Source organism: Protopterus annectens, chromosome 14.part0 (assembly GCF_019279795.1).
Source record: "Protopterus annectens isolate FY-2018-M chromosome 14.part0, PAN1.0, whole genome shotgun sequence".
Classification (NCBI taxonomy): Eukaryota; Metazoa; Chordata; order Ceratodontiformes; family Protopteridae; genus Protopterus; species Protopterus annectens.
In genome coordinates, this window is record NC_056748.1 from 418,137,753 (window position 1) to 418,164,438 (window position 26,686).

A 26,686-nucleotide genomic window follows, 5' to 3' on the forward strand; every position below is an offset into this window, starting at 1 on the left:
ATACAATGCATACTGACTGCTAAATTTATCAAATGTAGTACAGATGACATCAGTCAATCACATAACAATCCTTCCATGCCCTATGGCACTGGCTAACCAGATCACAACTGCTTCTTAATGCTAATAAAAAGTTCTCTTTAACTAAGAAAATTCCCCAAAACAAAAATCAGTATTGTCCATGAAAACTCTGGACAACTGTCTATTTGAACAAGTAAGTCAAACTAAACTATTAGGAGATGTTATTATTCATGAAAATCTAAAATCTGATTAAGTACACAGACTAGATCATATCTAAAAAATCAGAAGTTAGGGATTTTATTTTATTTTTGTTTGTTGTCTTTGTTAACTGGGTGGGTAGACGGGTCCTTGGACCCTTTTCAGCCATGACCCATCCCTCTGCACAAAGGTGGGCCATCTACAGATCCTGTAAACTACAGACCTATAAGTCTCACTAGTCTTGTATGTAAAACCATGGAAAGAATTATCATGGAGATGATCAGTAGAGCTATAGTAAACCTCCAGACACTGGACCCAACCCAGTCTGTTTTTTTCAAGGGCAGATCATGCCTACTCTTTGAGAAGGTCACCAAAGCAATGGATCACAGCAAAATCGTTCGCACTTTCTACCTTGACCTGGCCAAGGCATTTGACAAAATACTCCACTTGGGCATTGTTGACAAACACAAGAGGTTAGGTACAAACTTGTATGTCAACTGGTGGATAGCTAACTGGCTCACAGGATCCAGGAAGTTAGAAATGAGGAGTCCACCTCTACAAAGAGGCCAATCACAAGTGGAGTCTCTCAGGGATCAGTCTTTGGACCGCTCCTTTTTGACATTTAGTTCTCAGAAGTCAAGGCCAATGTCAGTGGTCTCTGGCTGACTAAAGTTACAGATGATTGCAAATCAGGAGCTGTCATTGAATCTCACACTGACACAAATGTTTTCCAAGAGGGGCTGACACAGACAAACAACTGGTGTCAGTGCCATGGACTAAAACTAAAGGCCAAGAAATGCATAATAGTATCCTTTGGGAAGTCATCCATCCCTGGTAACTATCATATTGATAGCATACCCCTTAGAGTTGACCCAGTAGTCAGGGACTTAGGGACACACATAGATAGTAATCTAGCCTTTGATCATTATGTGTCTACAGTGGTGAGGAAATCATTCTAGGTTGTGCAACTTATAAATAAAGGTATGACATCTAAGTCTGAGGAAGTCATTGTTCCACTGTATTTGGCATTCATCAGACCTATCATTGACTACAATGCCCCCTTTGGTATGTACCTAACCAGGCATACCCAACAACTGGAATGTCCTCAGAGGTTCCTCACTAAAAGAATACAGGGTGTAAGTAAAATGTCCTATGGAGACTACCTCAAGGCCCTATCCTTGTATTCTGTCTTTTACAGGCTTTTGAGGGGAGATCTATGCCTGGCATACACGGCATTGTGAGACCCCACTCTGATGGACCTCCTGCATATCCACAAAACAAACAGCACTAGAATTATCCATTCTAAAGACTTAAACCTTGCCTGTGATATAAATAGGACCTGCTGGAGAGATAGGTATATGTATCCCAGAGGCTACCCCGTCTATGGAACAAGCTATCCATCCATGTGAAACAGAGTTCCTCCCTAACCCAATTCAAGTGCAACTTGGACAATTGGATGTAAAACCATAAAACCATCCCTGGTTTGACACCTATGTCTCTAATGGACTCAGGTAACCTGTAAAAGCTTCATCTCCCAGGCCCATGGTTACACTTATCAAAGGTATCAGAACTTGTCAGAGATTTGGGATGCATGGCTAAGCTTAAAAAGGCCCCAGTGATCGTTAGCCTATTAAACAGCTATGAACCTATGAACTTATGTTCATCATAAACATTTACAGATTTACAAAGCACATGGCATAGCAGTTGAGTAACAGTATAACAGAGCACAATTTGACATCAGAGAAGTAGATTTCACAAATAATATAAAATATCACATACTATACTGTTGGAGTACTATTCAACAGACAGTTACAGTACACAATAAACAGTCAAAATTATACGCATTGTAAATATCAGTAGAACTTAATTTTGAGGTAGAAGTTATAATAACTGAGTTTTAGGATAGTGGCCTTGAGACAAAAGGTGAAAATCCCAGAATGCAGAACAGGATAAAACTGGTAGCAGTGGGGATAGAAGAATATCATGTGGATAGCAGTACGAGAAGAGGAGGAAGTGTTGAAGACAGAAAATGTGGAAATAGCAGCCATCACCAAAAAGAGGAGGGTTTTTGAAGGCAAACAATCAGAGAGATTTCCACATTTCTAGGAGGTGGGATGCCTAGACTTTTAGTTTCTGTGGAGTGGTAGGTTTTGCCAGATTAGCTATTATCATGAGAATTGTTAGCTGTATTTCAAGTAGTTATTATTGTAAGCAGATGAAAACCTTTCCTATGAGAACACGTTCTATATATTACTGGACACGTGTCTCTACTCCTATTACTATCCTATTTATGCATCAACAACTCAGTCTAGCATTCAAAAAAATACAAGTTTCAGTCACTCTTACAATTATTTGCCATTCCTTCTCCCTATTACTTTTTACCTACATGTCTCCCTATCACATTTCACTTTCCAAATCATTATAACTTTATTCTTCATCTTCGCTCTCTCCTCATAGTCCCAGTCTAACATGCATACCTCTTTCTCTTAACATCAATAGTCAGATCACTTCATCTCCTCCTTCCCGCTGCTCCCTCGTAATTCCTTTCCTAGTCCCCTTTAACTTAATACCATCATTGTCTCCCGTCTTTCTCTTGCAAATCTTAAACATTCCATCCTGATTTCCTAGAAGACCTAATACTTTTCTCCATCAACTCTAACCACCCCCCCCCAAAAAAAATCCTTTTCTTCAAACCAGTGCTGCATTCTACAACTTCTGCTAGCTTCTTTTTCTTTCAGCTGTTCCCATTAGGGGTCACCACAGAGGATCATTTCCATTTCTTCCTGTTCTCTGCATCTTGCTGTGTCACACCAACCATCTGCATGTCTTCACTCACCACATCCACAAACCTCATCTTAGGCCTTCCTCTTTTCCTCCTACCTGGCAACACCATCCTTAGCATCCTTCTCCCAATGTACCCAGCATCCCTCCTCAGCATGTCCCAACCAATGCAATCTCACCTATCTGGCTTTGTCTCCAAACCATCCAATTTGAGCTGAATCTCTAATATACTAATCTCTAATCGAGTCCATCCTCATCATACATGCTAATCTTAACATCTTTAATGCTGCCACCTCCAGCTTTCACTCCTGTCTTTTCTTCGGTGCCATTGTCTCCAATCCATATAACATAGCTCGTCTCACTACCATCTTGTAGACCTTCCCTTTCACTCTTATTGGTACCCGTCTGTTACAAATCACTCCTGACACTCTTCTTCACCCACTCCACCCTGCCTGCACTCTCTTCTTCACCTCTCTTCCACACTCACCATTACTCTGAACTGTTGATCCCAAGTATTTAAACTCATCCACCTTCACCAACTCTACTCTATGCATCCTCACCATTCCTCTATCCTCCCTCTCATTCACACACACATATTCTATTTTAGTCCTGCTGACCTTCATTCCTCTCCTCTCAAAAGCATATCTCCACCTCTCCAGGGTCTCCTCAACCTGTTCCCTACTCTCACTACAAATCACAATGTCATCCGCAAACATCATAGTCCACGGGGACTCCTGTCTGATCTCATCTGTCAACCTGTTCATCCCATTGCAAATAAGAAATGGCTCAGAGCTGATCCTTGATGTAATCCCACCTCCACCTTAAACACATCCTTCACTCCTACCACATTCCTCACAACTGTCATACTGCCCTCGTACATATCCTGTACCACTCTTACATACTTCTCTGCCACTCCTGACTTCCTCTAGGCACCCTGTCAAATGATTTCTCTAAATCCACAAAGACACAATGCAACTCCTTCTGACCTTCTGAATACTTCTCCATCAACACCCTCAGAGCAAACATCGCATCTGTAGTGCTCTTTCCTGGGATGAAACCATACTGCTGCTCACTAATCATCACCTCCCATCCTAACCTAGCTTCCACTACTCTTTCCCATAACTTTATGCTATGGCTGATTGATTTTATCCCTCTGTAGTTACTAAGCTGTGCACATCACCCTTATTCTTAAACATTGGTACCAATACACTTCTCCTCCACTCCTCAGGCATCCTCTCACTTTTCAAGATTTTGTTAAACAATCTGGATAAAAATCCCACGGCTATCTCTCCTAAATACCTCAATGCTTCCACAGGTATGTCATCTGGACCAACAGCCTTTCCATTCTTCATCCTCTTCATAGCTGTCCTTACTACTTCCTTGCTGATCTGTGGCAACTTCCTGATTCACTGTCCCACATCATCCAACCTTCTCTCTCTCATTCTCTTCATTCATCAGCCCCTCAAAGTCACCTCCAAAACAATTTTGACATACTGCTCCTTCAAGATAACCCCTAACCCATTTGTCTTCCCATCCACAACATAGTACAACAATTTGAACCCGCCTCCAATACATCCGGCTTTACTCCCCTTCCATCTGGTCTCTTGCATACACAATATGTCAACCTTCATCGGCTCAGCTAGCTCTCTCCCTTTACCAGTCATACTGCCAACACTCAAAGTTCCTACCCTCACTTCCACACTCCTAACCTTCCTCCTCTCCTCCTGCCTCTGGGCATGCTTTCCCCCTCTTCTTCTCCTCCTCCTTCAGCCAACAGTAGCCCAATTTCCCCTGCACTCTGTTAGCTAACAGTACTGGAGGCAGTAGTTGTTAACCCAGGCCTCAACCGATCCAGTATGGAAATCTGTATTAAAATTTTACACCAGATGCCCTTCCTGATGTAAACCCTCCCCATTTATCCAGGCTTGGGACTGGCACAAAGAAATACACTGGCTTGTGCGCATCCCCCAGTGGCTGGCTTTACTACTTAGTTCTACAACTACTGCTATAAACCACACTAATGTACTTATATGCTTTAAATCACACTATGATGTTAAAACGTTTACCTTTATGTTGTGAAAGCAAAATCAATGTTCTCAACTGTAACTGTATGCCAGCCAATACTAAGTAAGCTCTATATCATGTTTATATTGTACTTATGTAAACTATGTATCAGTGTCATGCTCCTAATTGTACTTATGTATACCATGCATACCAATATCTGTTCATATGCAAATTGTGTTTTTCTAATGACTTTAGTCTCATCTAATTATATATTCTAACTTACTTGTGGGACTTTTCTTTCTGGGCATCCACTGAAAATGGGTTCTGACCAGTTGGAATTTCCCAGTAAAAAATATAAATAAATAACTATAAGTTAGAAATATGCTCTACTAACATTGCCAATTGCATACCAATATAACAGAATACACCACAGGCATTCACTACAAAAATAGGCTGGTTGGCAATTCAGCATACTCTGATACTCTCCTAACTAAACTGCTCACATACTATATAAACCTAGTAAACATCCTTTACTTAACAAATCCATCCATCCACAAACCATTTTTCCCTGTTTTTGCACATGGGGCTGGGGTATCACTTCAACAATGACAATCATCTAGAGCCAAGGATTGTGCCTCCGGGTGGCTAGCCCTGCCTCTGTAGTTCTTCCACACCACACATTCACAAGCACACTCACACCTATGGCTAATTTAGGGTATCCAATCCACCTACTGCAAGTCTTTGGAATGTGGAAGGAAACCAGAGCACCCAGAGGAAACCCACACAAATACAGGGAGAACATGCAGACTCTGCACAGAAAGCACTCCAGCCAAGAATCAAACCAGGGAACCTCTTGCTGTGAAGTGACAATGCTAGCCGCTATGCTACTGTGCCAGCCTTTTTTTTTTTTTAACAAATCTAGGACAAAAAATGCAATCCTATGATGCTATTGTAACCACAAAACTACAGTTGAATTATAGCCATTAAATCAAGTTATCTTAATGGGGACTTTCTTTTCTCAGTAGTCCAGGCAAAACACTGGAATACAGTCCCAGCAGACCTGGCCAAGGTGTTTGATACAATATCCCACTCAGGTGTGATTAACAAACTCTCTGAACTAGGCATAAATACCTACTTAATTTTCTGGATTGCCGGTTGGCTCACAGATAGGGCCCAAGAAGTCAGGATTTGTGAGACCACCTCCACCAAGCAACCAGTCACCATTTGAGTACCACAGGGCTCCATGCTCATCTTGCTCCTGTTTGGCATCTACTTCTCGGAAGTCAAGGCTAATGTCAGAGGCCTTTGGCTCACCAAGCTCACAGATTACTGTAAATGAGCTATCATAGATTCCCTGCACAGTACTAACATCTTGGAAGAGGGTATAATACAGACAAAAGACTGCTGCCGAAGCCACAGATTAAAATTCAATGCTAAGTACTGCATTATAGTGCCCTTTGGGAAATTATCCACCCAAGTTAATTGCTCCATCTATAAAACACCCCTAAGAGTTGACCTCATAGTTAAGGATGTGAGAACATATGTAGACAGTAATCGGGCCTTTGACCAATACATAGACAAGAAATTTAGAAAATTATTCTATGTCACACAACTTATAAGTAAGAGTATGGTATCCAGATACAAGGAAGGTATAGTACCACTCTACTCAGTCCATATTAGACCCATCACTGAGTATGATGCCCTCTTTGGCATTTACCAAACCAGACACTTGCAACAGTTGAAACACCAACAAAAGTTCCTCACCAGGAGAATCCAGGGTATGAATACCCAGTCCTACACAGACTGCCTTAAGGCCCTGTCTCTGTATTCATTCTCCTATAGGTTCCTGAGAGGCTATTTATGCCTGGCATATAAGACATCTTCATATCCAGCTCTGATGGATCTTTCGCACATCCACAAAACAAACAGCACCAGAAGCACTAGTTCCAAAGATCTGAAGTTTGCTTGAGACATAAATAGCAACTTACCGGAGACCAGTATGTGTCTCAAGGGATCTTCGCACTATGGAATAGGCTGCCATCCATGTGATGCAGGGTTCATCCCCTACCCTTTTCAAATGAAACCTTGACCATTGGATTGGAAATCACAAATACTCTACCAGTCTGGCCCCCATATCTCTGATGGACAACTAACATACTCCCCCCCCCCACACACACACACACACATAACCCTTTGCTACACCTTATTAGCACATCCCCCTCACTAGATGCCCAAGGTCCTCAAGGACAAAATTGGGTTGAGTTGTGTGGCTAGGCTTATAAAGGCCCTGATGTTCATTAGCCTAATAAATAACCTATAACATCAGAGATGATCATGCATCAAAGAAAATTATCAGCAAGCTAACAGATTGTCAAAGTAATCACCATGTATTCTAGTGGTATACTCTATGTTACTTCACATAAACAATCCCTTAGCATGAGTAGATCCCTACATTAATCTTAACATATCACTCAGTAGTTTATTCCTTCTCCTAACCTTACTTTTTCACTATATTGTATATCCTTTGTCTCTATATCTTACCTTATATCCACAGTATCTAATTTATATTCTGCTATCTGCTGACTAATATATAACCAGTTCATTACTTTATATTCCACTCTTCGTTCCTAACTCATTTCTCACCTTGCCTATATTCTATTTCTCTACCTATGTTCTTTCTTATTTCCTCTATACATTTCACCTTCTGCCATTCCTCCTAATCTAATCCTAATCTCATCATCTTCCATAAAACCACAACAACTACCATAATATATATTGGTATTATCTTATAACTAGATGCAATGACTGCCAATATTCTGTATAATGAATACTATTTTTCATTTGAATACCTATGCCCTTCTATTGCAAAGTGGCTTCTTTTATGCTTATGTATTTCAATGTTTCTTTTGTACGTATGTTTACTGTATAAAAGAGTTATTGTTCTTGGAGATTTCAACAAACTGAAATAAATAAATAAATAATACATTTTAGTGCACTATGTTAAAACGTTCATAATGTATTATTTATTGACATTGAAAATACATTTACTGTCTGCATTACAGTTCCAGTGACGGATTATGGAAACTGGTTATGTATGTTGCATAGTCTGTACAGTAAATGCTGGAACACAGCAGTCATCCACATGTTAATGAAAAAGCATGAGCAAAAATTGGATTCTCATATGAATCCTTGAGTCACCCCAGGATGAAGCTATACCTGGATGAATCCAAGTGGTCAAAGCTTTGTACATATGGGAGGAAAAATCAATAAAAATCATCTTTTGCATGGAAGGCAAGTCCTCCTTAACCCATGTGGGAGGATTTTACTCCATATCACTTACTGAATACACAATTCCACAGTCACACAACCACTGACAACTGTGAAACCTTGAAAAACTATGCATCTCTGCTGGTGCTAACAATGATTCTGGATGAAAAACAATAGCTCACCCAGACAGGACTGATAAGTTGCAGCCTTACACATCTCACACTCGACCATGGGCATGGAAACCCAAAAATGTTATTGTTACAAGGCAGGTTCTGTGTTCTGTTTGAATTACTTGGGATACCTAGTCCCAAGCATACAAGTTACACAAATAACATACTCATGTAAAGTGCAGTGTGATTCACTGCATGAAGTGCCCAGAAAGGACAAAGGCTGCATGCATCCTTGCACTGTTGTGATACCTTACTTCTTCTTGTTTCTAACCTTTAGGTTTTATGACTTTCCATGTATGAACATATAACCATTAACATTAAGTTCTCACTATGAAATTGCTGCAATACCAAATAACATATTCTGAAACTTGAAGCCACAAATTCTAAACCTTTAGCAGTAACCAAAATATGCATTAAATACTCCATAGGAAATGACACAAGCCAATTAAAAATGACTAACCCACAATCCATAAAATACTAGAAAAACACATTAATTAAATATGTCAAATATTAAATACTCTAATTTCATAACAAATGATTAATAAATAATTCACTATTTAACCCTATAGGTGTCACGGTCTTCTAAATAAATATAAGCATATCTTCTTCTTTCAACAGCATAAGGAAAACAACTGGATTCTATACCAGCAAGTATCTGCAGAAAAATATGTAAATGTAAGCATCTGAACATTAGTGCATTTCCATGCTCTGCACACATTTTTTTTTCATTTCCAAATCCAACATGTAGAAATGAAGAACATCACTACAGCTTCCAGCAAGAGGTTACAGATTTATTACTATCATCATTATTATTATTATCATTTTCTAACGGGTTTTCAGGATAGAAAAAGCACATAATAGTGCTAGCTCACTACATATTACAGACTAAAAATGCAAGAAAATATACAAAACTGTCACTAATACAAGCAAAGACACTAAAGAGGGATAGAAAAGCTTCCTTCTAAAAAAGAACGCTTTTCACCATAGCAGATATTTTGGTGTACAAGAGAGAAACTATTTATAATTTTATAAATTAAACAAGTAATTATGCCTGACAGGGTGTGAATATTGTGTAAATAACTCATGCCCAGGGATATTCTGAGTCCTGACGCCATATATATATATATGGTTCTACCCTGACCACAAAAAACCAAAACACACCGGACAACGCATCATCACAAACCACATAACCGACAGTGTAAAACAAATTCATATATATATATATATATATATATATATATATATATATATTATATATATATATATATATATATATATATATATATATATATATATATATACACACACACACACACACAGGCATACACACATACATACATACACACACACACACACACACACACACACACACACACACACACGCAGAGGATACATTCAGAAGTACAGACATACAGACAAACAAACAAATAGAAACACACACATTCAAAAATACAGGCAAACTCACAGACACGTGCATATAAACAAACATTCAGATCAGACACACACATACACACACAACCAAAAACAATTTGAAACTTCCATGTTATTTAAAAAAAAAAGCATAAAATACAATGTACTGCAGCTCTCTCATGCCACCCACCCCATCCCCAATCTTTCTTTCCTTACATTTACTGTCCCTGATTTTGCAGATATTGCTGATTTCTAACTATGCAAAATACAGAGAGTAAAACATGTTTTCAAACCTCTTAATGTTTAATGAAAACATGCTGATGGACTGTTTATTGCAGTCAGTGCCGTCTCTCCCTCTCCTTCTCTGTCTGTTTCTTTCTCTCTCACTTCTCCCTTCATGCATGCAAGTACACACATACACACACACACACACACACACACACACACACACACACACACACACACACACACACACACACACACACACTTGCAGAGAGAACCATATTCACACACACACACACACACACACACAAAAATGTTATTTTTCAATTTTTATTTACTTTTTTATTTTATTATCGCTAAACAGTGCTGTTTAGTGATTTCAAAAAATGGTGGCCATTTAAAAAGTGTCTGAGTTTCATAGCAGTACTTAATTTTCTGAAATGAAGTGACAACTTGTTTTTAGAGGGAATTACCTGTACATTCACACCCTGCTGTAGAACATTTGTTCTCAAGTCAGAGTGGCAATGTATAGGTTGCCCATTCTCTAAATGAAATTGATGGAAATTAGCCTCGCCTCATTTAAAGAAGTACCTATGCCACTGAAAAACTTATGCCACCTATATTTATTAGTGCAAAGTACCATACAATATACAAACGCCATGTAAAACACTCAAACTTTTGACTATACACAGAAATAAATCAAACACCATGGAAACAAATTAATAAAATCAACTGAGAAATGGGTTTTAGCATGACATATCGCCAACATTTCTTTATCCTGTGGATATAAGGCCACTTCCAGATTTATCGATCCAGAAACTTTTTATTTTTAGCACATTGTGCAAAATATGCACAAGGAAGCACTGTCAAACATTCAGTGACTAACATTTTAAATGTGGCATCGGCAAGTTTCTTTATGTGTAGCAACTGCATTTTTCTGTCATTCTTCCTAATATCATACATATTTAGAAAAATTTGTTTTTAAATGACAAGAAGTTTTATCCACATAAAAAACACATGTTCATAAAGCCAGAGAAAAGAGATAAGATGAGTTGAAAGTTACGAGTTGTATTATCTCTTCCTGGTTATTCATTCATTCATGTATTTATTTTTTTCATTTTCTGCTATACCAACTGCAAACTTTCTTGGAGTACATGAAGCCCGTCTTGCAAGAAGTGGGTATAAGGTAAACAGCCCTGTATGGGACACCACTGTATCATGAGCTGCACATACACATACTGCATATTAACGCATACAAGTAGTTAGGAGATTTTCCAAGGAAACTATGTCTTGGATGTAGGAGAAACCTGGAGATTATGGTGAAAAACCAAGGCAGATGTGGCGAGTTTATCTGACTACACAGAGAGGGGAGCTAGGGAATCAAGTGTTGTGTAATACCTCATGCCACTAAACGTTTGGAATTATCAGTTAGAAAAATCATTGCTTTCACAGACATGCTGGTAACTGGGTTGTTGTATTAATGTATATAACCTCCTGGGCTAGAAGATCTCTCAAAGTAGGTTGAACACATTTGTGAATATTACAGTAAAAAAAAAATCCTTCAATTGATTTTTCCTCACCATAAAATAATTCTATAAATAAATAACATCAGACTATAAATACCATTCACAAATCCAATCCAACCATAATTTTCTTGATCCAGACAAAACGGCAAACAAATATACCAAGTGACATAAAATAACTTGTATTGCATGGTTTTACAACAATCAGACAAAACTTCAGTGATGTAAATGTACAGAAATTGCATTAAATATAAAACAAACCCTCGGAGGACAAACTGAATCTAATTCACCAAAGTTTTTTTTAATGATCAGTCATCTCACCAAAAAGCAAATAAGACTGGATCACTGACTTGTAGTAATCCATGATGACCACAGAGTATGGCTAGCAGTAACATCTGAATTATCTGCACTAAAGACATCGGTCACACTTTATTACTTTAGCATTCTCATTGCTGTTTAGCCTATGCATATTATTATTCACATTAAATTAACTCCCTATATTAAGAACTTCCTCTAATTTTAATTTGCATAACGTAGTTTATTACTTATATGTAAAAGCACTTTCAAAGCTGAATCTTGAATATTTCTTGTGATGCATTTAATTGTTTTTTCTTTGCCAGGCCATCATTTAGGTTGTTCTCAGAAGTTTGATGGTGACGGCCATGAGTTTGCTCATGCTTGGTTTCTGGGTGATGTCCACTTTAATGACAATGAACATTTTACAGCTCCAAACAGTGATAATGGAATCAGCCTACTAAAGGTAAGATATCAACTTTTTATTTAACTTGCTTCCAGAAAAAAAAAAAAAATATATATATATATATATATATATATATATATATATATATTTATTTATTTATTTTTATGCCCCAGGATTCTTGTTGTCACTGTCACTTTTTAATTTTGTAGAAAATAACAGAAGAATATTACTGGATGATTATTAAATCTGTCTGTTGACTAACATGTAACGATACACCAAGGTATGCTCGATGCATATGACTCATGTGGATAACATATAGGTTCCTCCACAGCAATAAAGACTACTGCTAGTTTCCATAGTCATCAGCCTCTAATGCCATGTAGAGATTAGTGCAGTGTGTGTGTGTGTGTGTGTGTGGGGGGGGGGGGGGTGTATGTAAAAGGAAGCATAGCCTCCATGCCAGATATGCATCATTTTGAGGATTTGACGAGATTTCTCATACCTCAATACCTTCCCATCACTAGGGTCTTACAAAGTTGAAAACGCTTCAAAGGACCGTCACATACCCAGTGGTAAGAATATAATTACATAAATATCATAACAGCATCGTGAGACACTCCCAGACCAGTTATAATTTCTTCTCCAGTATTTCAGATGTTCACATTATACCTTTTTAATAACTGAATAACAGCCAACCTTATCATAGGAAATCATACAGAATTTCCTATTTTTGTCATTTATAACTCTCCACCCAACACTACGGCCACTATTAAAAATATCCTTGTGGAAATGTTCCCCAATATCAGTAATAACAACACCATCAGCCTTGGAGACCTCAAAATGAATGCTACTGGACCTGAAGGAAAACCACTAAATAAAATGATCCAACAGCTTAACCTTGAAAAACTAGTAAAGCAACCTATCAGACCCAATTTACAACCAGGCAAACATACTGTTATCAATCACATCTTGTTTAATATAGCCCATTGCTGTACTAATATCACCATACTTTCTAATTCCCTAAATGACCATTTCCCGTTTTCTCCTCATGGTCATTTAGATCTATAAAAGATACCCCTCAGACAGTCACAGGTCACTTTTCCCCCAAGCAAAAACTTCACTCCCTCAACGATCACTTAAGTCTCATTGATTGGTCCCTGTTTTACAAAATTAGTGACCATACTGCCTATTTGTAATAACCCTGCCTTCTGTTCAAGACTCCCTCTTCCTTTGCACTCACAGGAGATAGAGGGGACTGAAAATAAATGGATAAAGAATGCATTGCCTTGAAGCAAGACCAGAACAATAACAATCTGCAACAAACTTTTCTCACTTTAAGTAAACTGGAATAGCAACTAACTCTGCTAAATTCCTACATTTAAGTTTTAAGCAAATACCAGCTACAAGTAAGCCAAAGCTATTTTGGAAGGATGCAAAAGCAGCCAACTGGATAATTTGACAAAACCAAAACCTCCCCCCTCAGATAACTTATAACATCTTCATCAACCCTGCTGAAGAATACAAATCCTTTCTCATGTAATCCATCAGAGGTATTACTAACTCATTTAGACCTATATTCAACTACCAGCTCTCCCCCAATAACAACTCTCAACCTCAACTCTACCCACTTGTTGAATATGCTGCTGGTTTCTGCATCAGAGAAATTACTAGAAAAGAAACTAGCACCCTGGTCAAAAACTTAAAACACTCCTCATCTAAATTCTCATAAGTATATCCTATTTAAAATTTCCAAACCCTTAACTTCATTTGCAACCTGTCAAATACTACTGAAATTGTTCTACCAGCATTAAAACACTCCATTGTCATTCTTCTTCCAAACTTTCCCTCCCCCAAAACCCATAAGGAACTCCACCTATCTCTACCCTCTGCCCTCTTCCTAAAATATTTAAAATAAATACTTTACAAGCCTTACTGAAACAATGTAAACAGCTGTGGAGTCTTGTCAGATAAATAACATGATTTCAGAAACACCTTCAGCACAACTACCACATTTCCTCACTGACACAGTTTCCATATACAGCAGTATCTATGGGGGATTTATCACTGCTGTAAACCTTTGTAGAGATGACCAGGGTGTTTGAAACAGTTAACCACAACCTGCTTCTCAACAAATTGTCAATGTTCAACTTTGGCCACAACAATATTAAATGGCTCAAAATCTATCTCCAAAACAGACTATTCCAGGTCTACTCTAACAACCAGTTGTCTACTGTCATGGAAATATAATGTTAAGAAACAACACTCTAACATTATAAGAAAAGCAGGTGACATTTTATTTCTTTAATAACCACCAATAAGTTCTATTTTCCTGTTTGCAAATAGGGAAGCATCATTTGAGAATTGCTGGTCAGTCAGTTTGAAAGAACACTTAGTGTACATTCTGAACCATTGACCTTTTAATTACCAATTATAACAGGCCAGCCTTAAAGTTATCTTAATATATTCTGATAATTACAAAGATGTAATTTAATTCTAATTGCATATGCATCATTTTTTTCTAAAAAATAATTGAAATGTTATTTATTTTGCATCAGATGTTCTTGATCTAACAGTCCTTGATCCTGGAATTTACAGTGTTATAAATAAAGCCTGCTGGACTTTCTGCTATTTGAAAAACACACACACATGCACATGCACACGCACGCGCGCACACACACAATATGACTACAGTTATTCAGACTGAGGTTACAAAACTGTAAGCAATAAAGAGCACACAATACAATCTTTGATCAACTTGTTGTACAAACTTATGTATCACAGGACATGCAACTCTGACCACTCAAATGTAATATACAGTTAATTTTTATGTAATGATTGGGATTTAAAAACACACTTCCACTACACTGCCATGGCACTTTTAATACAAGAGTACCTCAAGGAGCAGTTCTAGGACCCCTCCTAGTCTCACTATTCATTAATGACCACCCAGCTGACCTTCCTACATTAAACATCATAATATATGAAGATGTTATTCTCTTACTACAAGCAAATAAATGGCTTTCCTCCCTACAAACTCAGCAGCAACAATCATTCATCAACCTTTGTTCCTGGGCCAACTCTAATAAATATGTGATTAACCACAGTAAAAATAATGTTATGCTCTTCTCCTCACTCAGCAAATCCCACCTGCTACTATGTATTACAACCTCTGACAATAAAAATAATACCATACCCTTTCTCATTAAATACATGTACCTGGGTCTCACCTGTAATCCCTGTCACACTTTCTCTAATTGCACTAACAAAATATCATTAACAAAGTTCTATCATACCAAAAACTCTGCTACATGATTTCCCACCTGCTCTCTCTCCCCAATAGCTACAATAGCTTTGGCCAAAATGTGTTACTTCCCAACTTGGAGTACAGTTAACCCATTCTGACATTTCACTCTGGCTACAGTGCACATAAACTGCAGATTACTGAAAATAAGGTACTTTTCTGTTAACGGGGCAACAAAAACAAGTTACTTTTCCATTAACGGGGCAACAATTTATTTTGGCAGTGGTTTTAATGTTGTCTTTGTTGTCGAAGTGCTATTCATTGTGTGAGATGTCAGTACTGCTTACCCCATGGTAAGATTCCCAAAAACTCACCTTACAGGACATTTTCTGTACAGCGCAGTAACAGCGTTTTATTTCGACAAATGCTAGAAATGCCATGAAACTGATGCTACTATGGGGCCAAGGCTCTCAAATTGTTTTATGACTGCAAGTTTATATTTCATGTGTGGTTTACATTAAAATAATTAGTTTTATGACTATATGTTTATATTTCAAATTCAGTTTCCTTTAATAGATTTTATTTTACAAGCAAGGCACAAAAAACAGAGGGGAGAAATCAAGTTACGCACACACATACGAAGAGAAAGTCTAACTATTGTTAGAATCATGGCAATATGAACGGAACACATTCTGTGTGTCTATTTTATTTCAGTACAGTGTGCATGCCTCTCATCTGTCCTGATTTCTACTCAAAATTCAGCTCTGTCCCTCTTAATCCTACATAGAATTCGTGCCTTTTGGAGAAAATGTGTTGACTTACATGTAATAAATTACAACAGTTAGGAGTTAATAGACTCATTTAACTTCAGACAACTTACATGAATTCACATTTGTCTAATTCTGCCAATGTCTCCAGTTAGTATTACGTTTAAAAGTGCCCGTTATTATTTCTGGGTTGGTTACTAACTGGTTGTGAGCTATGCACGTTCTAGTACTGAAGTTATCAGCTACAATGTATTATGGGTCAATGCGGATGGCAGGAAGTTGGTTTACCAGCTAATATTATGAGTATTACCTATATTCAGAACTACAGACCTACAACGAGGGCTTAATCAGTACTTCAGTGTAAAAAATGCCAAACTGTTAGCAGTGAGTAAGCACTACTGACATCTCACACAATGAATAGCACTCCCACAATGAAGAGAACATTAAAAGCACGCCCAAACAGCCTGTTGCCCCGTTAACGGAAAAGTATCGAAAATAACATTTACAGATTTGCACTGCTTGTGCACTCACACACTTACAATTGCAGTCTTCTATAAAAAACAAAGTGGTTGCCAGTCATTGAAAGCTTATTTAACAGGCACTCAATTATTCATGATACAAGCATACTCACATCAAAACTCCCAAGAAGATGCCATCTTCCTTATAAAGGCCCCCTTTTAAAACAACTATGGAAGAAGATGGTTTTCTCCAGACTAAGATCTGAATTATGGAACAAACTCCACTCTGAAATAGGGTGCTTAGAATTTCTTCCTGGATTTCAAAAAGCTCTATCTGAACCCCTTCACATAATAGTAACTGAAAATGCGTTAAGGTAAATGGTTAATATGGAAACAAATATTCTACTGCTCTTAGCCATCTTTGCAGCTACTCTTTGATATAGTATTGTTCAGACAAATAAATTACATTTTTTTCTGACTGTTAAATAAATTATTCTTTCTGCTGACAATGTTTAACAGTTATTGTACTAATTTTGTAAATATCTCACTGTATTAACTGCATTTTATTCATTGTAATTTGCTGCTCATGTAACTACACTGCTTGCATTTCTATGCTTGGGTCATGCCCGAAAAGGGTCTTTAGATGAACCCACCTACCTGGTTATTAAATAGAAAATAAAAAATAAAATGAACTGTGGGTTAGTGATATTTTATGCCAAAGCTTTGGATATGCACTGAAAGTTTATGGAATTTTGGGGGGGGGTCTGTTTTTGTGTGCACGTACTCACACACAGGTAAGTATTTGTAGGTTGTAGCTAGATTAAGGGCTGGATAAGGGGATACATTTACTGTTTTGACTTTGAGTTGACTAGTATTTATTCATTTTGTCTTTATTTAAATAGCTATTTAATTTAAAAAATTGGTGAGACAATTATTCATCACAGTCATGACTCGGGTAGAAAATCAACAGTGTGTTCATATATAACAAATTTCAATATGCAGAAACAGGAAAAATAAAGTAACATAGTGCCTTTTTTAGGCAAGGCTCAAAAGAAAAACCCACCTCCTTAGACAACACAAGTAGAAAGAAACTAAGGGTAATGCTGCTCAACGCCAGAAGTCTAAACCTCAAGATGCACGCTCTCGAGGCCCTCTTCAGTATGGAGAACATTGATGTCTGTGCAGTGACAGAAACCTGGTTTAAGGCACCCGAGAGCACCCCAGCACTACCAGGTTATACCTCATATCATGCTTTTCGGCCCCAAAACTTGGACCGAACCACAAAAGGAGGGAGACTATTCATATTCATCAAGGATACCCACACCTCCAGGTTAGTGGCATTGCATGAAGCATCAGAGACCATCCATGTGCAACTAACAGTGGGCAAAACTGCCTTCCAGTTTGTAGCATGCTACAGACCACCCTCTCAAACTCAGGAACCCCACTTGGCCTTCCTGAAGACACTGGAGAATATGAAGGTCTCTCCAAACACCATCATATTGGGGGACTTCAACTATCCAAACATAGACTAGGAGCATTACTCAAGCCCCAACACCCTAGCCCAAAGGTTCCTAGAATTCATAAACTCAAATGCTATGGAACAACTAGTCACCACTCCCACAAGAGGGAAAAACATACTAGACCTGATCATCACAAACATGAGGACACAATATTCCATACCAGAAGTATACCCCTCTTTGGTAAGATCAGACCATAAATTAATCTCACTGGAAATTCACATCCCGCCCCCACCCCCAGCACAGAAGACCACAGTGAAGAACTTCTCAAAAGCTGACTTCACACTTCTTAAATCTGAAGTGGAATCCTTTAAGGCCCCCGGGCCAGTGGAAACTACAGCCCAATCTGCTGAATCCTTTATAAACGCATTCTATGGACACCTTCAGAAATGCATGGATCATGCAATCCCAAATAAAAAGTACAGTTTTGTACCTACCATAAATGTAGATGTTCGAAGATCCACATTGCTGCAGTCCTTACATATGGGTAGTCCGCTGTCCTCGGTCGGCCCGAATACCAAAGTATTAGGCTGACGTCGGTCAAGGCGCTTAAAACTGACATCAGGACGTCAGGGTACAAATGCGCATGACCGACGTCATATCCTCAGTCTTTTCTTGCCCCAGATGTCAGAAGGCCCTAAAAAGAAAGGCCAAAGCCAAAAAACAGCAAAAAACAACCAACCACCCCTGCACTTAATCATATTTACAAAATTTACAATATTCACAACCCAAACCACACAACCACCTCTAACTACAGAGGGGAAGGAGGGAGGGTAAATTGGACTGCAGCAATGTGGATCTTCGAACATCTACATTTATGGTAGGTACAAAACTGTACTATGTTCTTCATCTCACATTGCTGCAGTCCTTACATATGGGTAGAATCCCAAAGCAGAGGTAAGGGAGGATGGCAAAACTATAAAGCATTAGGAGCTGCCAAAATGCCCTGTAAAATTGCAGTGGCAAAACCAGCCCTAGATTTAGAGTAAAGTGGAAGGTGGTAATGCTTAGAGAAAGTATGCACTGAACTCCAAGTAGCTGCCTCCAAAATATCTTTAGTAGCCACCCCTTAAAAAAGCTGTAGAAGTGGCAGTAGCCCTAGTGGAATGAGGCCTAATCCCAGCTGGAATCTCCTTACCATGATGGAAATAACAGAAAGCAATACAACAACCAATCCACTTAGAAATAGTCTGTTTTGAAACAGGTTTGCCCTGAGAACCCAAAGCAAATGAAACAAACAACTGCTGAGACTGCCTGCACCCTTTAGTTCTGCTCAAATAATATCGCAACTGTCTGTGTACATCCAAAGTGTGCAAAATCTTTTCCCCTTTATTTTGGGGGTTTGCATAAAAAGTAGGTAAATGAATAGTTTGGTTTAAAGCCACACTATAAACCACTTTAGGCATAAAGGAAGGGTTAGTACGCAAAGATACCCTGTCCTTGTGGAAAATTAGGAAAGGCTCAACCGCCATAAGGGCCTGTAATTCAGAAACCCTTCTCGCAGAGGTAATGGCCAACAAAAAAGCAGTCTTCCATGATAAATATTTCAACTCGGCAGTCGCTGCAGGCTCAAAAGGTTGTAGAGTGAGTTTCTCCAACACAAAATTGAGATCCCAAGCAGGAGTAGGAGCTCTACGTGGGGGTCTTATATTCTTTGCCCCTCTAAGGAATTGATGAGAAAATAATGGTGGGTCACAGTCATAGTGAGCAGAAATTGCTGCAGCATGAACCTTAATAGAGGAGAAGGACAAACCTTTGTCCAGTAACTCAGTAAGGTATTGAAGAGCAACACTTAAATTAGGTTTAGAAACATCAAAGTCCTTTGCTGTACTCCAAAATAAAAATCTCCTCCATTTATCTGCGTACACCTTCCTTGTACTAAGCCTTCTGGCCTCCAAAATAACATTCAAAACTTGTTGTGGAAGCTGAGACCCTCCAGGGTTTAAAACAGAATATGCCAGGCTGTTAGATGTAGAGAGTGAAGTTTGACATTGAGTAAATGACTGTTCTCCTGAGACAGCAGGTGAGGAATCGAAGGCAAAGGCCATGGAGGCTCCCGTACCAGACTTCTCAGTAATGGGTACCAGTGCTGTCGAGGCCAATCCGGAGCTATTAAAATCATGTTTGGCTTGTCCTGTCTGACCTTCAGGAGTACCTTTGGGAGGAGAGGCAGAGGTGGAAAGGCATACACATGAAGATTGCTCCAATTGAATGAGAGAGCATCCACTTTCCAAGCTGTGGGATGAAACCTTTTTGTGCAAAACTTTGGCAGCTGGTAATTTAATGGAGAAGCGAACAGATCTATGTCTGGAGTTCCCCATAACACCGTCAATTTCTGAAATACATGAGGATCCAATTTCCACTCGTGGGGATCCATAATTTGTCTGCTCAACACATCTGCTAAGGAGTTCTGTGCTCCTGGCAGAAACCTTGCCTGAAGATTTAGCTGTAAACTGAGAGCAGTCTCCCACAAAATCATTGCTTGTCTGCATAGAGGATATGAATGCGTTCCCCCTTGCTTGTTGATGTACCACATGACAGTTGTGTTGTCTGTTAGAATCAACACCTGCCCTGGTAGAAGTAAATCCTTGAAAGCTATCAATGCAAATTGGACTGCTAACATCTCCTTCAAGTTGATATGTAGATGTTGAAGTCTGGCAGGCCACGTGTCTTGTACCCATTTTCCATTTAGATGAGCTCCCCAAGCTTTGTCTGAGGCATCTGTCGTTAGAATCTGACTCGCCTCTGGCCGGGTCACAGAGAGTCCCTTGTTTAGGTGACATTCCTGAGCCCACCACAAAAATTCCTTTTGAATGCAAGGTATTATCTGAATGACAGTGTCCAAATCTTGGCAGTGCTGTGTCCATACATTTTGAGATACCATTGTAGCTTCCTCATATGCAGTTTGGCATTGGGAAGTACCAGAATACAAGATGCCATGAACCCCAAGGCTTGAAGGACTGTCCTTGCAGTCAGCCTGGACTGACAAGACAATTGGTGGAAGTAAAGAAAGATTCTTTTGTTTGTCCGGGGTCAAAAGGCCATCTGGGATGCTGTATTCAGTCTCACACCCAGAAAGCACATGTCCTGAGAGGGTACTAGACTGGACTTTATTTCGTTCACAGAATACCCCAGGCATCTTAACACTGCCATCACATACTGTAAATGATGAAGAAGTTCGTCCTTTCCTTGGGCCAGAATCAGGCAATCGTCCAAATAAGGATAGATTTGTATTCCTCTTAGCCTGAAGAAAGCTACCACTGGAGCCAGAACCTTCGTGAACACTCTGGGCGCAGTAGATAAGCCAAAGGGCAATGCAGAGAACTGATAATGAGAAGTCCCAGCCCGAAAACGCAGATACTTCCTGCAACTGAGCCTGATAGGAACATGAAGGTAAGCCTCCTTGAGATCCAGAGTCACCATCCAGTGATCTTTGCCCAGCAGAGGTAAAAGCTGTTGTAACGTCAACATTTTGAACTTGGGAATGTCCAGATATGTGCTGAGGATAGATAAATCCAAAATTGGTCTCCACGTGTTCCCTTTCTTTGGAACTAGAAACAGGCGAGAATAAAATCCTAGGCCCACTTCTGGCAGAGGGACCGGTTGTATGGCCCCTATTTGAAGTAGTAGAGAAATTTGTTTGTGAGCCTCTAGTCTTTGCTGAGGAGGAACGTCCGGCATGCCTTTGAAAGGAGGCAAGGTATGGAAATAAAACTTGTAACCTTGGTGTATGATATCCAATACCCATTTGTCTTGGGTAATCAAAATCCAATTTTCCTTGAAGAGTGCCAACCTTCCTCCCAAAGGTGCTGCCAGGCAAGAAGGATCTGGCAGCTGAAAAGGTAGGTCATTGGGCCTGTTTACGAAAGGACTGGCCCCTGCCCTCACCGAAGATTGTGCAGGTGAACTCCCTGTTCTAGGTCTGAAAGAACTCTGAGCTCTGCCCCTACCACGTCTAGATCTACCCCTAGACTGAGAATCATAAGAAGGATATGTCCACCCCTTAGCAGGCCAATTCCTACTAAACTTCGGAGGCTGAACTTGCAAAAAATCTTTAACAGCCTGCATAGACTTAGCCTTGTCTTCCATTTTCTTCAAGACTGACTCCACAGGTGAACCAAACAACACATCAGACTGCAAAGGAGCATCCAAAATCCTTGTCTTAACATGGTCAGATAAATTCTGATCCTTCAGCCAGGCGTGCCTGCGAAGAACTGAACCAGTGGCAGCCACCCTAGACGAGGCCTGCACAGCATCAAAACCACATTGTAATGAATGCTTACCCACCTGTTCAGAGACATGCACCAAATCTTGTAATTCTTTACACTCAATGCCTTCCGCCAGAGCATCCACCTTAGACTTCAATTGAGAAAGAAGAAAGTTTTGATATTTCAACATATGAAACTGGCAATTCAAAGCCCTCATAGCTAAGGTAGAAGATGTATAGACCTTCTTTCCCCATCTATCCAAAGCTCTGGCCTCTTTATCTAGAGGAACCGGATTTTCTACAACAGAGGCCTTGACACCCTTAGGTCCCTGACTAATAGTTTCTGGGTCCGCCCTAGGACTCTTATAAAGATATTTATGAGCCTCAGGCACCCTGTAATACCTATCCGGTTTAACAGGAGCAGGAGGCAGAGAATCAGGATTAAGTGAAGCCTCTGCAAACACATCTTCCACAACATCCAGAACAGGGGGTATAGCCAAGGGCCTATGTTGGGGTAAAAGCAAAAATTCCCTAAGCCTTTTCCGAGAATCAGAGAAGTCCTGACCTTCCCACTTAAAATGTTCCCTCATAGAATGAAGAGTCTCTGAAAAAGAAAAATCCTCTGGAGGAGAAGCAGAAGGAGTGGAATCATCTGCATCAGAATCAGAATAAGGAGAGTACTCCTGCAAGTCTTCAGCCGAAGACTCTGAAACATCCGAAGCCTGCTCAAAACTTCCCAACTCTGGCTCCACCCTAGGCCTCTTATCAGGAGGGGGCAAAGAACCTCTAATCAGAGTAATCAAATCTTCTGCCATTTTAAGCATGTGCTTCTTGGGCACAGACCCTGCTGAACTAGGAGTGACACCAACAGAAGCTAAACCTGGCCTGCCTCTGGGAGAAGCCTTGGAAACAGAAGGAGAGGGCCTAACCACCCTAGGAAGGGAGGGGAGTACAGTAACCTGAGAAGCCCCTTCAGCCTGACCTGCCTCCTGAGAGGCCACCTCCTGCAAAATCAAAGTCTCCCCCTGAGACTCCAGAGAAGTCTCCGTCGGAACCACCGGTTCCACTGAAGCCTCTAGAGAACCGGCGTCTGGAACGGACGACTCATCTTGCCTGGGGTTAACTGTTTTGTCTTTGCGCTTCTTCGTAGAAGCGGGCGCCGGAGAGTCCGACGGCATATTATAATTGCACCGCTTCCCGAAGACCAGCCTAGCACAATCTAACCTTTGCTTAATAGTGCGCTTATTGAACCTAGCACAAAAGCGACACCCAACAACGTCGTGCTCAGGCCCCAAACAAGGAATACACAAAGAATGATAATCCCTATGCGGTATCTGTTTCCCACAAGAAATACAGTTATTCACTTTTTCTGACATCCGGTAAAACACTGAGGCAAGAAAAAACCAAAATATTCCCCAACGGGGTACTTAGCCAACTTGGATTCGGTCTGAAACTCCGAACTCGAAAAATTTCAGAACGCCGAACGGCACTTGCAATGCTGCTTCTGCATCGGACCATGCGGCAAAAAAGACTGAGGATATGACGTCGGTCATGCGCATTTGTACCCTGACGTCCTGATGTCAGTTTTAAGCGCCTTGACCGACGTCAGCCTAATACTTTGGTATTCGGGCCGACCGAGGACAGCAGACTACCCATATGTAAGGACTGCAGCAATGTGAGATGAAGAACATCCAAGACCCATTTCCCCAAAGACAGGCATCCTGTCTGGTGGACCCCAGCCATAAATAAGCTATACAACAGAAGGAGGAAGCTACTACATGATAGAGCAAAATCCTTAAAAGGGAAGGCATCTCTGATCAGTACTAGCAAAAAACTACGATCCCTCATAAAATCATCCAAGGCCAGCTTTGAGAGAAAAATTGCACAAGACACTAAAGATAATCATAAGGCCTTCATTAGTTATGTTAGAAACCTGGGTGGCAACTCCCAGATATGCCCAGAGTTAGTCCATAATGACAAAATATACACTGAACCCACAGACATTGCCAACATCCTGGCAAACAGGTTCAGTGCAAACTTCTCCCCCCCTCCCCTCCAAAAGGACAAATATCTATCCCAGCAGAGTGTTGCCTCCCTGACATCTCAGATGCCCAGGTGAGAGCCGCCCTCTCCAAAGCAAAACACACAGCATCAATGGGACCAGACGGTGTTCCGGGCTGCGTGCTACATGAACTCCAAGAAGAGCTGAACCCACACATAAGGCTGCTGTTCAATCTCAGCCTTACTACAGGATATGTACCCAAAGAATGGCGTACAGCAACAGTGGTCCCACTCCACAAAGGAGGTGCTTCTATGGACCCTGGAAACTGCCACCCCATAAGCCTGACTAGCCTGGTCTGCAAAGCTATGGAAAGGATCATTATGGACCTCATAAACAAAGACATTGGGGACCTACAGACACTGGATCCTACCCAATTCGGCTTTAAGGGCAGATCCTGTCTCTTGAACCTGGTCAACTTCTTTGAAACAGTCACCAAGGCCAGTGATGAGGGTAAGGTAGTTCACACAGCCTACCTGGACCTCGCAGAAGCCTTTGACACAATACCCCACTCGGGCATCATAGACCAGCTCTCCAGCTTAAATATAAACCCCTATGTCATAAGATGGGTTGCAAACTGAGGACACAACCCACATGGTCAGAATTGCTGGAGCCATGTCAGACTCTAAATCAGTCACAAGTGGCGTCCCACAGGGCTCAGTCCTGGGACCACTCTTATTTGGTATATATTTTTCTGAGGTACAGGCTAACACGGGAGGACTGTGGCTGACCAAGTTTGCAGATGACTGCAAACTGGGCACCATAATTGACTCTACAGCTGACACAAGAATCCTCCAAAAGGGACTCATAGAAACGGATAACTGGTGCCAGAGCCATGGCCTTAAACTAAATGCCAAAAAGTTTATAGTCATACCCTTTGGGAAAAACAAAGTGCCCACAAATTACCACATAGGTGGTAATCCATTAAGTACGGAAGAAGTAATAAGGGACCTAGGGACCCAAGTTGATAGTAATCTCTCCTTTCATAGGTTCCTAGATTCATAGGTTGATACTAGGCTATCTGCCCTAGGACATTTATAAGCCTAGGCAGAGTGTGTTTGGCTTTCGCCACCCTTTTAGAGTAGTTGACTGTGCCTCTATATAGTAGGTCACAGAAGATAGCCCTTTTGAGGTTAGTTTACTGTGCCTCTGTCTAGTAGGGACACAGAAGAGATCACAGGGGTAAACCTATGATCTCCCATCCACTCGTCAAGATTTCTCTTGAAGAGGGTCATTGAGGGACTCTGCCTAACATGGATTGGGATTTTGTTCCAGAGTGAGGGGAGCCTCTGGGATATGAATCTGTCCCTCCAGCATGTCCTATTTATTTCTGTGCTGAGGTTTAAGTCCCTGGAGCGTGTTGCTCTAAGGGATTTGGATTTCCTGAGGTGGAACATGTCCATTAATTCTGGGTTGGACATGGCTTTATACGTCAGGTACAGATCACCTCTGAGTAGGCGGTAAGCAACTGAGTAGAGCTGGAGTTTCTTTAGCCTAACTGCATAGAGCAACTGTTTGAGTCTGTTGATCCTCTTGGTGAGGTACTTTTGGGGTCTTTCCAGCTGCTGCAGGTGTCGGGTAAGGTACATCCTAAATGGGGCATTGTATTCAGTTATGGGCTTGATGAGTGATGAGTAGAGGGGCACAATGACCTCTCTTGATCTAGATGTGAACCCTTTCGTGATAAGGTGGGCTGTATAGAAGGTCTTTCTAACCACTTTGGCAACATGATTGTCAAAGGAGAGATTGCTATCTACTTGGGTCCCCAAATCCCTAATTACTTCTTACGTACTTAATGGATTACCACCTATGTGGTAATTTGTGGGCACTTTGTTTTTCCCAAAGGGGATGACTATGCACTTTTTGGCATTTAGCTTTAGGCCATGGCTCTGGCACCAGTTATCCATCTCTGTGAGACCCTTTTGGAGGATGCTTGTGTCAGTCGGTGAGTCGATTATGGCACCCAGTTTGCAGTCATCTGCGAACTTGGTCAGCCATAGTCCTCCCATGTTAGCCTGTACCTCAGAGAAATATATACCGAACAAGAGAGGTCCCAGGACTGAGCTTTGTGGGACACCACTTGTAACTGGTTTAGAGTCTGACATGGCACCTGAAATTATGACCATGTGGGTTCTATCCCTGAG

At 40.4% G+C, this 26,686-nt stretch overlaps 1 protein-coding gene across 1 annotated transcript in view; it reads left to right on the forward strand.

Moving 5' to 3' along the window:
• MMP21 (matrix metallopeptidase 21) overlaps positions 1-26,686 on the forward strand; it is a 258,746-nt gene that overhangs the window by 103,028 nt on the left and 129,032 nt on the right. Inside the window, exon 5 of the mRNA XM_044055561.1 lies at positions 12,214-12,353. Coding sequence (XP_043911496.1) covers positions 12,214-12,353 — 140 coding nt within the window. The remainder of the gene's footprint in view (positions 1-12,213; positions 12,354-26,686) is intronic.